This window comes from Gouania willdenowi, chromosome 20 (assembly GCF_900634775.1).
Source record: "Gouania willdenowi chromosome 20, fGouWil2.1, whole genome shotgun sequence".
In the NCBI taxonomy this organism is placed as follows: Eukaryota; Metazoa; Chordata; class Actinopteri; order Blenniiformes; family Gobiesocidae; genus Gouania; species Gouania willdenowi.
Genome location: NC_041063.1, coordinates 21,569,493 through 21,580,890, shown reverse-complemented (window position 1 = coordinate 21,580,890; position 11,398 = coordinate 21,569,493). Strand labels below are relative to the sequence as shown.

The 11,398-nt window shown below is 36.9% G+C and overlaps 2 protein-coding genes across 3 annotated transcripts; one reads left to right on the top strand and one right to left on the bottom strand.

The window, feature by feature from the left end:
- The first annotated feature begins 4,442 nt into the window (after window positions 1-4,442).
- On the top strand, window positions 4,443-5,965 carry ccl20b (chemokine (C-C motif) ligand 20b). Its single transcript, XM_028434860.1, has 4 exons — window positions 4,443-4,607; window positions 4,687-4,789; window positions 5,500-5,577; window positions 5,654-5,965. Exons 1-4 carry the CDS (start codon window positions 4,529-4,531, stop codon window positions 5,676-5,678), a joined length of 285 nt encoding a protein of 94 aa, XP_028290661.1. The 5' UTR covers window positions 4,443-4,528; the 3' UTR covers window positions 5,679-5,965.
- Window positions 5,966-6,009: 44 nt separating this feature from the next.
- LOC114454018 (toll-like receptor 13) lies at window positions 6,010-10,986 on the bottom strand. Of its 2 annotated transcripts, none has more exons than XM_028434087.1 (4): window positions 10,855-10,986; window positions 8,123-10,655; window positions 7,888-8,005; window positions 6,010-7,600 (listed from the first exon to the last, which is right to left on the bottom strand). In XM_028434087.1, exons 2-4 carry the CDS (start codon window positions 10,641-10,643, stop codon window positions 7,360-7,362), a joined length of 2,880 nt encoding a protein of 959 aa, XP_028289888.1. In that variant the 5' UTR covers window positions 10,644-10,655; window positions 10,855-10,986; the 3' UTR covers window positions 6,010-7,359. The 2 variants fall into 2 exon arrangements, with proteins under 2 accessions (XP_028289888.1, XP_028289889.1); XM_028434088.1 differs by having other exon boundaries at window positions 8,123-10,651; window positions 10,855-10,974.
- Window positions 10,987-11,398: the final 412 nt, after the last annotated feature.

Sequence of the window (11,398 nt, the reverse complement as noted above, 5' to 3'; positions counted from 1 at the left end):
TTGGCTTTAGTTTTCACTGTAACATCTGAACATTGTTTCCTTATATAAAACAAAAAAAGAAAAAACACAGACCGGGATTTTGATGGCATAACTATTATTATTTTTGCTATCTGGGTCAGAGTTGAATGGATTTCTTACTGTATTTTGGCATTCCTCCAACTTTCTCTCCCGTGAGTCTGTACACACGCAACTTTCTCTTCCTCCCCGACATACAAAGTGTCACTGCTTGTCCCATTTTTTTATGGTTTTATCTCACAATCGCCACATTATCCATGAGTTCCGCACATGCTCTGGTCCAGTGTGCGCTGCTGTGAACGTCAACTCACTACGTAGTGCCATTTTCTGTCCCGTAAACGCCTTTCCTCTCTCCCCCTGAGCTCTGCGGAGCATGGATCATCTCTCATCCAAAGGTCTGCTGCTACCTCCTACATGTCACCTATTATTTTTGTTTAGTTTAACAAGTTCCCCTCTCCTTTGTTTCCTCATTTCATTGGACTCCTAGACCAAAGCGCTTTAGTGCAGGCACTACTGTGTGTTCATGTGTTTGTGTTTGAATTAGGGGATGAATGTGTCCCAGTAAGCACAAAACAGTGTTTTTTTTTAATATTTATTTGTATTTACTGCCCCCGCGACCCTGAAAACAGGAGCAAGCGGGTCAGAAAATGGATGGATGTAAAACAACTATCTTTAATTATCTTTTCAGCGCAATCTGTTATTTTATTCTTCTGTGTCTGTTTTAATCTTCTATCCCAATTATTCAGTTTTGTTCTTACATGTGATTTTAAAAACACAATAAATTTGGGAAAAAAGTTAAACCTTCCTGTTGACTTGGTTTTCATGTGTGGCTGGAGGACGATCGGCTGGGTTATGATAGATTAAACAAGTGGCTCAACAGGTTCTTATGAAATAACTTGATTGAAGCTTTGGAACATTAACCTGACTCTTGTTTTCTTAGCCTTGGCAGCTTACACCATGTGAAACTCTTCTTTTTTTTTTTCTTTTTTTTTCCATCGACATGAATGAAATCCTTTCACCTGCCTTCGGTTGACTGAACAGTTGTTCCTCCTACACTCTAACATTATATTCTGTTCGCTTGAGTGCAGTAAATGTCAACATGTTCACATATTTTTAATTATTAATGCCTAGCTATGGGAGAGTGCATCTTTAATTTTCCATGTAACACAAAATGGGCTACTTATTAACATTAAAGAGTAACTGAACCTCAAAATCACTTGTTTTCTGTTAAAAACAAATGTGTTTGGTATAAAGTGATGTTCATTGATTCTTGTCCAACTTTTGGCATTACAAAGTATTTTGTTGTAAAAATGTAAAAGTGACTACCCTATTGGTTGAAACCGAGCTACTACAATCACATTTTGTTGTTGGCTGAGAACAGGTGGACTGGCCATCTGGCATACCAGCCATCGTCCTGGTGGGCCGTGGACCCAAAGTGGGCCGCTCTGGTCCTCGCTATTTTTTTTTTTTTTTTTTCTTTTAATGAGTGAGTGGAGGCAGACAAGGTAAAAGATGACTAAAAATGGTCCAAAAGTGGCAAAAATGTGGCAAGAAAAAAAGTGAAAAGTGACTAAAATGGGCCAGAAGCAGTCAAAGAGTGACCAAAAAAATGGGCAAAAAAAGAGAAATCAGGTGGTATGTAATGGCAAAGGGTAGCTTAAATGGGCCAAATGTGGCGAAAAATAGTGAAATATGCTAAATGTGGCAAACAATAGTGAAAAAGGGCTAAAATGTAGAAAAAATAGGAAACATGGGGTATTTATTGGGCAAAAATTTGCTTATTTGGATGAAAAGTGCCCAACAAATATTAAATAGAGGACAAAAATTTGACAAAAGTGTCAAAAAGGGACAGGTTTTGGCAAAAAGTGGCTAAAGTCTGAAAAAAGTGTCAGAAAGTTGGACAAAGTAAGTTGCAAAATTGCCAAAGGAAATAAATAAAAAGTTTATCCCTTTTAAGATTTTCTGGGAGAATAATAATTAAAATTAAGACATAAAGAGCCACATGTTGAACATCACTGACTTAATAACGGGTTGTCCACCCCCGGCTGAGAACAATGGTTTGTGACCTTTTGGTGGCTTCTTACATCACTGGTGGCCAAAACCCCATTTAAGCACTGGCACCTATTGGACTTTATAATCTGTGGCGAGTAGCTTGGATTGAGAGAATTGTGAATAGAGAACTTCAACAAAGTGTTTGGTGGGTGTCCCACCAAACACCCAACGTCATTTAGTCATTGTTTTTTGGGCTAAATCTGGTCGGTTTGCCCAAAAATAGTCATTGAAATTGGTCCATCAACATTGGTCCAAATTTAGTACCAATGTAGTCGTTGAAATTAGGTTAGTATTGGACCGTCAACCAAGTCCAATTGGATTTAGTCGTTGAATTTTGAGGGGTTTTTTTTAACTTCTAATATTGTTCCAAATGTTGCCCCAATATACTCGTTGAAATTTAGTTGTCATTGAATCGTCCAATTTTAGCCCAATTATAGTTGTTGAAATTGTGTTGTTATTGGACTGTCCAACTTTCTCCAAGTGTGGCCCAAAAATAGTCAATAGAAATACAACTTTAAATTTGGGGTAAGTCGCTGAACAATTTTAACCCTTTTGTTCTGGCTAATTTGGACCAAATTTGCCAAAGGAAAAAAAAAAAAAAAAAAGGTATTGTAACAACTAGAAACATGAACCAAAAATACAAATTTGTTTCTGCTACAAGTTGACTACAAACTACAAATTTTACACTTTCACATTGAACATATTTGAGGACGATAGCTATTTCAAAGACCAAGTATGAATCAAAGGTTTCCTCAGCTTGTACAAGCCCTTTCCAACCTCCACCTTTCCATGCCACTGAAAAACATATCAATAAAAAGGAATGACGTTTAAAGAAGTATTCAACCCCTTTCCATGATCCTTTTAAAATCCGGTTGAACCCGTCACACTTTAATTACAAACACCAGCCAAAAAAAATAAATCCACATCATTTCCTTGTTGCGGTTATGTAAACAAGTCCTTTTTCATTTTAATCACCTTATCTCAAATGGCTGCAAAAACTGTATTTTAAAATTATGTATAAAAATACCTCAAATTAAATATACATATATATATATATATACATTCATGCATATTTGTAACAAAATCAAGGAAGTAATTTGCATAATTTGTTCCCCACTAAAATCACTTTGATTATAAACATTTAAATACTTGTTAAAATCGGTAATAAATTAATGTAGGCAAGAAAACTAGTCATCTAAATATTTAATAAAATAATAAGTCTTTTCAATTATATTCTACCCTCCTGTGTTTTCACTGACTAGGCCCAGAGAACACTAATTACAGAACTAAGAACAGCTTTGGTTAAATGTCTCTAATCAGGTGCTTTGGTAACCTGGGATGTCTGAATACATAACGTGGTGTGTTTTTGTTTTATTGTTGAGCTACTGACACACATCTTTGTAATAATTAATCCCAGAAATCTACAGTGTCTAATCAAACCCTGGAATACTGTCATGGATCAAAGATCAGGTAAGTGTTTAATGGCTTCAGGACTCATAAAGGCAGCGGATTGTGTTTGTGACGCAGGCTAGATTTTATTTTGTGACAACTTTACCCTTTGCCCTGTTTGGATATGACTTTAGTCATTGTAGATATTGTTACCGCTGAGTAATCCCTTGAAACACCTGTAAATAAAAACAGTAAACCTCACGCTGGTTGTTGCTAGGCTATAAGCTTCTTTAGCATGGTTAGCTAGCATGTTTTTTTTTTTTTTTTTTTTTTTTTTTGCTAAAATGCTCCAATGTTTCCCATTGGGGGCCCATTGTGTGAGGCTTGTGTAAGTGTTTAATTCCAACCAGTCCTTTTTGGCCTGGTTAGAAGAAACCTTGTTGGTCGCACAGGTATTTTGTAGACAGGGACAAGGCAGGTGTAGAGCAGTGAGTGATATGTGTATTATCTAAACTCAATTACAATTATAACAGCAACACATTTTTTTCAAGTACAATAATAATTGACCCCAACCCTGGTGCCAATACATATCAATTTTCAAGAATAATCAAAAATCTGTTTAAAAACTGTAATTTTGACAAAAAATATCACGGTCCTCCTAAACCAACGGGTCCCAGACCTCAAGACTTAGACTCAGACATCCGTCTCTCGTTGGTGCTCTAGCAAAAAAAAAAAAAACAGTAGGGTCCTAATCCGAGGGTCCTAACTCAATGGGTCCTAGACCGATGGTTCCGCGCTGTGCAAGCATGTACTATTGGGTTTGGGTCTGATAAATGAGCTCACTCTGAGAGCTGAGGAAGTCCTAAAATGTACACCACTTTTGTTCTTCCGGCACGTTTAACTGCACTTTCAACACGAGGAGGAGGAGGAGGATCCTGCTGCATGTTGCTCCACTTGTTTGATATCAGACATCAGTCAGTGATACGTCACAGGGGAGAGTCCCATAAACTCCTACTTAAGGAAAAGCTCTCTAACATTAGAGCACTTTCACTGCACACACGTTGCTGTCATCATGGGAAACAAAGTATACCCTCTGGGCATCCTGTGCGCCCTCATCATCCTCAGTGGCTTCATCAGCAGCACACAATCAGGTGAGCATCCAAATGGTTTAGTGCTTTGCTTTTTATCAGTCTCTTCATTCATTCCTTCATTCACTGTGTGTGTGTGTAGCAAGCTGCTGCCTGAAATACATCCGCCATAAGATCCCCTGTGAAAGAATTGTAGGCTACACCATCCAGAATATCTACGGTAGATGTGACCTCGACGCCATCATGTAAGTTGAGTGTATTACCATGAGTCATTTTACCTGTACTTACAATAAGTACGTTTGGAAAGAAGTAAAGTAATTTATTGCATTTCCACACGCAACCATTACTGAGTAAATGATTATTATTTTCAAATGATCAACAGACATTGTGAAAGTACAAAAAAATGAAATGACCACACAACAATCAAATGCGTCACATCATAGACGACCAATCAAATTACACGTAATGCATTGCACCCAAAACAGCATTGAATGCTGGTTATTTTCCTCAGTTTGTGTTCATAAATGTAGCTATACTTAGTCTGATTTTATTTTATTCTTTTAATCGAATCAATTGGTGTTATTTTATTTAAAAAAAGAATTGTACATTTTGCATTTGACCCCAACCGTGATGAGCAAATCTATAATCTGCATTTACAGATTTATGTAATTATGTAACTAATTCATACTGTATTTATTTCTCTTCAAACAGACACAACTGATGTATTTAAATTATTAAAAGTTATAAATTCTGATGTAAAATAATATTGTCTGTTTTATTTATTATCTTAATTATTTGACACACAATTTCACAACTAAACTTGAGCTATGTCTATCAATAAACATATATTTTTTTATGTTATTAATGCTATTTATAAGATTATTAGTTCCTTTAAAGAACAGCTGGTCAGAGCATCCATGTAACCTCCATGTTTCCCTTCTTTCTCTTTAAACAGCTTCCACATCAAAGGTGACCGCTTCAGGTGTGCCAACCCATCCCTGAGTTGGACCAAGGACAGGATGGAATGTATAAAGTGAGTCTAACTTAAACTTCTTGCTTCTTTGTGCATGAAAACTTTGAAGCTGATTCACGTTTCTCCCTTATTACAGTCAGAGGAAGAGGAACGCTGCTTAAACGATCACAAAGAAAGCTCCTGCAGCGCGAACTGGCCTCAGAAGAACCCAAGATGTTCTATTTTTGTAGAGAGGCCTCACAAAAAATTTTAAAAGCCAAGTGTCACATGTTTTTTTTAATTGTTTGACATTTTAGCTTTACTTTATGCTGTTTTATAAACAGGAACGTGTAGTATTTCTAATACTTTGGTAAATATGTCAGCAATTGCTTCACAGTCCAGTATAAAACCTGAGCTCTGGAATATAATGAATGTGAAATATTTTAATAAATCTTTGTTTACTAGTAAATATTTGACTGTCATATGTATATATATATGTATGTTAAGGGTGAGTACACAGCATGTCAGTAGCTGCAGGCTTTGTATATGTGGGAGGTGTGTAAGGATCACAAAACTACTATAAGAAAGAATGATTGTCAAACTATTTATACAGCACCTTTCATACATAATTCAAAGTGCTTTACATAATCATTTGTACATATCTCATAAATCATTATAGCTTCATCAATTAGATGACTTTTCAAATTCTTATTCTTTTTAAACCCTGCAATTTCTGCCAAACAATTTCATAAAATTCCCCGAAATCATAAAATAAACATTTATAACATCAAATAAACTGCTCCAAAATAAACATCCACCATTGTTTTGCTCCAACTTTAAATCTATGAAAGCTCAGGAAATGTTTTTTTTGGGTGCAAACACAAGAAATCCCAGGAAGAATGACGTAAAAACACTTCAACGCATCTGTCGACACTGGGACTCCACATCCCACAATGCAATGCACAAAACTTTTCAGATGTCAAACAGTTTACAGTTGATGAAAACATACTTTCAAGTGGCAATTTCCATCTTTTAGATTTTTCTTTTGAAGCAAATGATTAGAGCAGTGTTCTCAACCTTGGGGTCGGGACCCCATTTGAGGTCACCAGACACTGGGAAGGGATCTTCTGAGACAAAAATGTTTTTTGAATAATTTGAGCCCATTTTTTCATTATTTTAACCTATTTTTATCACTTTGTCTTGCAATATTCTTGCTCCCTTAAATGCGTTTTTGTTAAATTACTTACATTTTTTCCACTTTCAAGACAATTTCTTCACTTATAAACCGTTGCCACTACTTTTCCCATTATAATGTTGCAAATGTTGACCCATTATTGTCACTTTTGACCTTAACTACATTCACGACTTATCATGCCCATTATTTGCCAGTTTAAACTAATTGATCCTACTTTTTCTCTGCCACTAAGCCAATATTGACACTTTGAACTTTTTTTACCACTTTTTGGAATTTGCAACTTTTAACCAATTTCTGTGGTTTTTAAAATCCCATTTCACCACGTTTTCCACCGTTTTCGCTCACTTTCAACCCATTTTATTTCTGATTAAAACAAGGATTTACATCTTTACAATAACTATACACTAAGGTGCAAATGATAAACTTCCTGGATAACAGGATATTATTCAGATGAATAAATAAATGTGGTTATCACAGATTCATGGAACAATGGACCATCATTTTGATGACTTTATGGATGGGTACTGTATTTGACAGTAATTTTAACATTTTTAACCATTATTTTCAGGGCCTTGTTGTAAAGAATTGAAATGGGGATGCTACACTTTCATCAGATTGTTTGCATGAAACTCAACTTTTGGTTGTGATCAGGTTTATGTCTTTCCCTCTCATGGTGCGTTCAGGGTGGTATGGAGAAGGACACCCTCGTCTGATTGGTCTCCACTCTGCAGTGCCTGTCGTAGTTTCTCCCAGAAGAGCTCGGTTTGCTCTGCAGCCTTGGGCCAGCTCAGGTAGGTCTGCCTCTTCAGCAGCTTCCTCATACGGTAGTAAGGAGACAGCTTGGAGCGTTGAATCTCCTCCAGGAACACCAGGATCAGCACGTCCTTCTTCTCATCAAACAGTCGGAAACTATCATTTAAAAAAAAAACAATTAAAAACAAACAATTAATGCAATTTTCACAGAAAGAAACATGAAAAATCTATTTGTTGATTTTCATATTTTTCATTCATTTGAGAAGAAATGTAGTATCAGTTATTTTTACTTTTATTAAGAAAAAGGTGTGCTGTGCCAACACCTGTATAGGAAATGCATAAAGGGTAATATTATTTGTACTTGTGCTAAAAAGCATAGTTCTGTTGCTGCTTTATTTAAGTCAAATGTATTTTGTTTAACTTAATGTATTTTGTTTTATTACCTGGCCACTTGGAACTCTCTCAAGCACCACTCGCTCTCCAGGTACTTGTGACTGATCACACAGAGGGTCTTCCTGCTTTGATAAATGGCATCCGTGATGTTATCTATGATGGGTTTACCTGAGGGAGGATGCAGGCAAACAGCCAAAAAAAAGTGTTGCAGTGACACCTAGTGGAAAAACTGGGGAAGTACAGGAAAGGATAGATCTTTGTATCTTTGTAACTTCAGTATCGTACCTGGTTCAAAGTTTCGATGATGCAAACACAGTTTCCATCCCTGCTCTCCTTCCAGCTTCGGGAGAAGTTCTTGCACTACCCACAGCTCATCGTGGGTGTTGTAAGAGACAAAGGCATCATACTGGTATGGGGCTCGCTTCTTTTTGTGCTTTTTGTCAGTGAGCCAAGCCAAAAAGATGTAATAGGCGTAGACCAGCTGCCACCTCATGAAATGGTAGGTGAGGGACACAAGCATGAGCAAAAGGGTCACAGACGTTGTGGTGACGAAGGCGATGAAGCCAACGTCCAATAAACATAACCGAAAGTCAAAGTCCAAAAGCTTTTTTCCTTTGAAGCTCGGAGGATAGTTGCACTGAAAGTTGTGGGCCTCATAAACTTGTGTTTGTTTGCTGTTTTCTGCCCACTCCATGAAGGCCTTGTTGTCACAGTCACAGGTGAAAACATTATCTCGTAGATCTGCATAATGCAGAGCAGGCAAAGAGCCGATCACCTCTGGTCTTATCACTGAGTACTGGTTCGACTTTGCCTGAAGGTAATTTAGCTTGGTGAGGTTTATATCTATCAAGAAATCCAAAGAGTAAAAGTGTGAATTGCTGAGGTAAAGTTTTGTAAGGTTTCGCAGCTGGATGAAGAAATCCGGGAAGAGAGAATTGAGAGGATTTGATCTAATGTCAAGTATCTGAAGTTGAGGTGTCCATGTGAACGTGTCTTTGTCGAGATCATTAAGTAGCGTATTTCTGATGTTAAAGGACAAAAGATTGGACAAACCTTGAAGAAAGTTAATTGGCAGAATAGTATGTCCCCTTCCACCCTGATTAAAAATGGACAATTCCTCCAAACGGGACAGGTTGGAAAATGGTGGGACGCGCAATGACTGTTTTTTTCCAAATTTGATGAAGTTGCTGCTCAGATCCAGCGTCTTTAAGTTAATCATAGGACTGAAAACACCCTTTTGTACTTCCTTCGCATTAAGGGCATTGTTTTCAAGCTGCAGTTGTTTGAGATTCATTAATCCAAAGAAGCTTTCCTTGTTAAGAGTTTTTATTTGATTATTTTGCAAAGATAACTTAGACAGAGAACCCAAGCCTTTAAACTCTTTGGATTTAATAGTTGTGATCTTGTTTTCTTCCAGATGCAGCGTAGTCAGGTTTGGCAGGGAGGCAATAAAAGCACTGTTTAATGTAGTGATCTGATTGCTCTGCAACTTCAAAACTTGCAGTTTCCTTAAATTCTTGAAAACACAATTTTTCAGAGTTTGGATCTTATTGTTGTAAAGAGAGAGCTGTGTAAGCTTGGTGTTGTTTGCGAAGTTGCTACACTCGAGAGCACTGATTTTGCAATGGCTGAGGTCCAGCGTCCTCAGATTGGATTGATTTCTTGTTGCAGCTGGAACCAATGAAAGGTTGTTGTTGCTTAGATTCAGGATCAATAAATTAGGCAGGGACCTAAAGGCATCGTCGCTGATTGTTGTAATGAGATTATTCGATAAATCCAGCTCTGTTAGGCTTGTGCAGAGGGTAAACAGATCAGAATGGATATTGTGGAGCTTGTTCTTTTGAATTACCAGTTTCGTCATCGTTGGGATTGAGCAGGAGATGTTGATCAGCTTGCCAAGGTTTTGTTTCATTGCATCCATCGACAAGTAAGTTAGTGAAGAGTTCACCGTCTCCATTAACGATTCAATCCCACTTAGAGACATGGAAATCATACTTATGTCAAGTGATTTGACACAATTGAGGAACGTCTTGTTGCTCACATTCCATGTCATGTTATGCCTTACTGTCGTGCTACCAACACTTAGCGTGGTTAGCGTTGGAAAGACATCTGAAGTGATGTTGAAGACTTTTATTGGGTTTTTAGATATATCAAGGACTTGAAGGTCGACCAATGCATCCGTCACTTCCCAAGACTGAAAGGTATTTAAAGCATTAGCACTGAGGTACAACTTTTGCAAATTTGGCAGATGCCGCAACATCATCGCTACATTTGAAATGTTCAGTTTGTTGTGTGAGAGATCCAAGATCTTTAGGTTGGTCATGGGTTTAAATGCATTGAGTTCCACTTTTTTGATGCAGTTATATGTGATTCTCAACTCGGCGAGACCGTTTAAATGGAGGAAAACGTTCTCTGATAAATTACAAATACGATTGTGGTTAAGGTTTAACGTCTTCAGAGCGATCAGACCAGAAAATGCACCAGTGTCAATGTAATGAATGAAGTTGTTACCTAGATTCAAATTAGTCAAACGTGGAAATTCTCCTCTAAAGTCATCTGTTCGTATTCCTGGGATTTTGTTTTTGTGTAAATCAATGGATTCCACTGTAGGTGGTATGTCTTGTGGAACAGCGTCAAGATTTTTTTTGTCACATTTGGCATCACCTCCGCTGATTCTGCAGCCCTTCAGGAAATACCCTCGCACAGGAGTCACAAAGCTGAGGATGTAAAGGCAAACTAATCCAAGACCTTTGAGTTGTTTTGTTCTTCTTGTCCAATTTGTATCCTTTTTAGTACGAGAGCTCATTTTTAAACCTTTCTGAGAAACAAAAGGGCACTAATGAGTCAGATTTACAGTTCGCTAAGAGGCTTTCACCCAAAAAGACAACAATCATGAGTAAACAATGACTCTAATAAAATATCAGAGCTCAAATAATCTTTTCAACTTCATTTTCATTGCAAATGTACTTGAAAAACGTAGTGCTGACCTTTTTAGGAACAAACTTTTTAGTACTTACCAATTAAGCTGAAGCAACCCTGTTAAATAACCCCTCACAGATATTGACAACCTCATTTGTAGTTTTTCCAAACTTGCTTGAGAGAACTGGAATTGACGCTGATCATCATTCAGGTACTCGCTATCATCTCTTTTTTTTTTTTTGTTGTAATGTAAAAAAAAAAAAAAAAAAGAGGAAATGACAGTTTGCCAGTTTGAATGATGATCAAGTCACAATTCAGTTCCTCTTCCCTGAAAAAACAATCCTTACTGTTTTGTTTTTTTCAGTTTTTAACAAGTCATGTACTGATTCCCATCACTTTTTTCCTTAATTTTTGGTGGATGTTTCAATTTAAATTTTTGTTCTGTTTGGTCTTTAATCATTTTCTTGTTCTTTGTTGTTCATATGTTTTGTTCATGTTTTGCATATATCTGTTGTAGTGTCTGTCATGTTTTTGTTTGCTGTATTTTGGGGAAAAAAATTCACTTTACTTTATTTCTTAATTTTGTTCATAACAAATTCAGGAAAACTATTTTTGACTCTCATAATCGTGTAACGAAAAAAA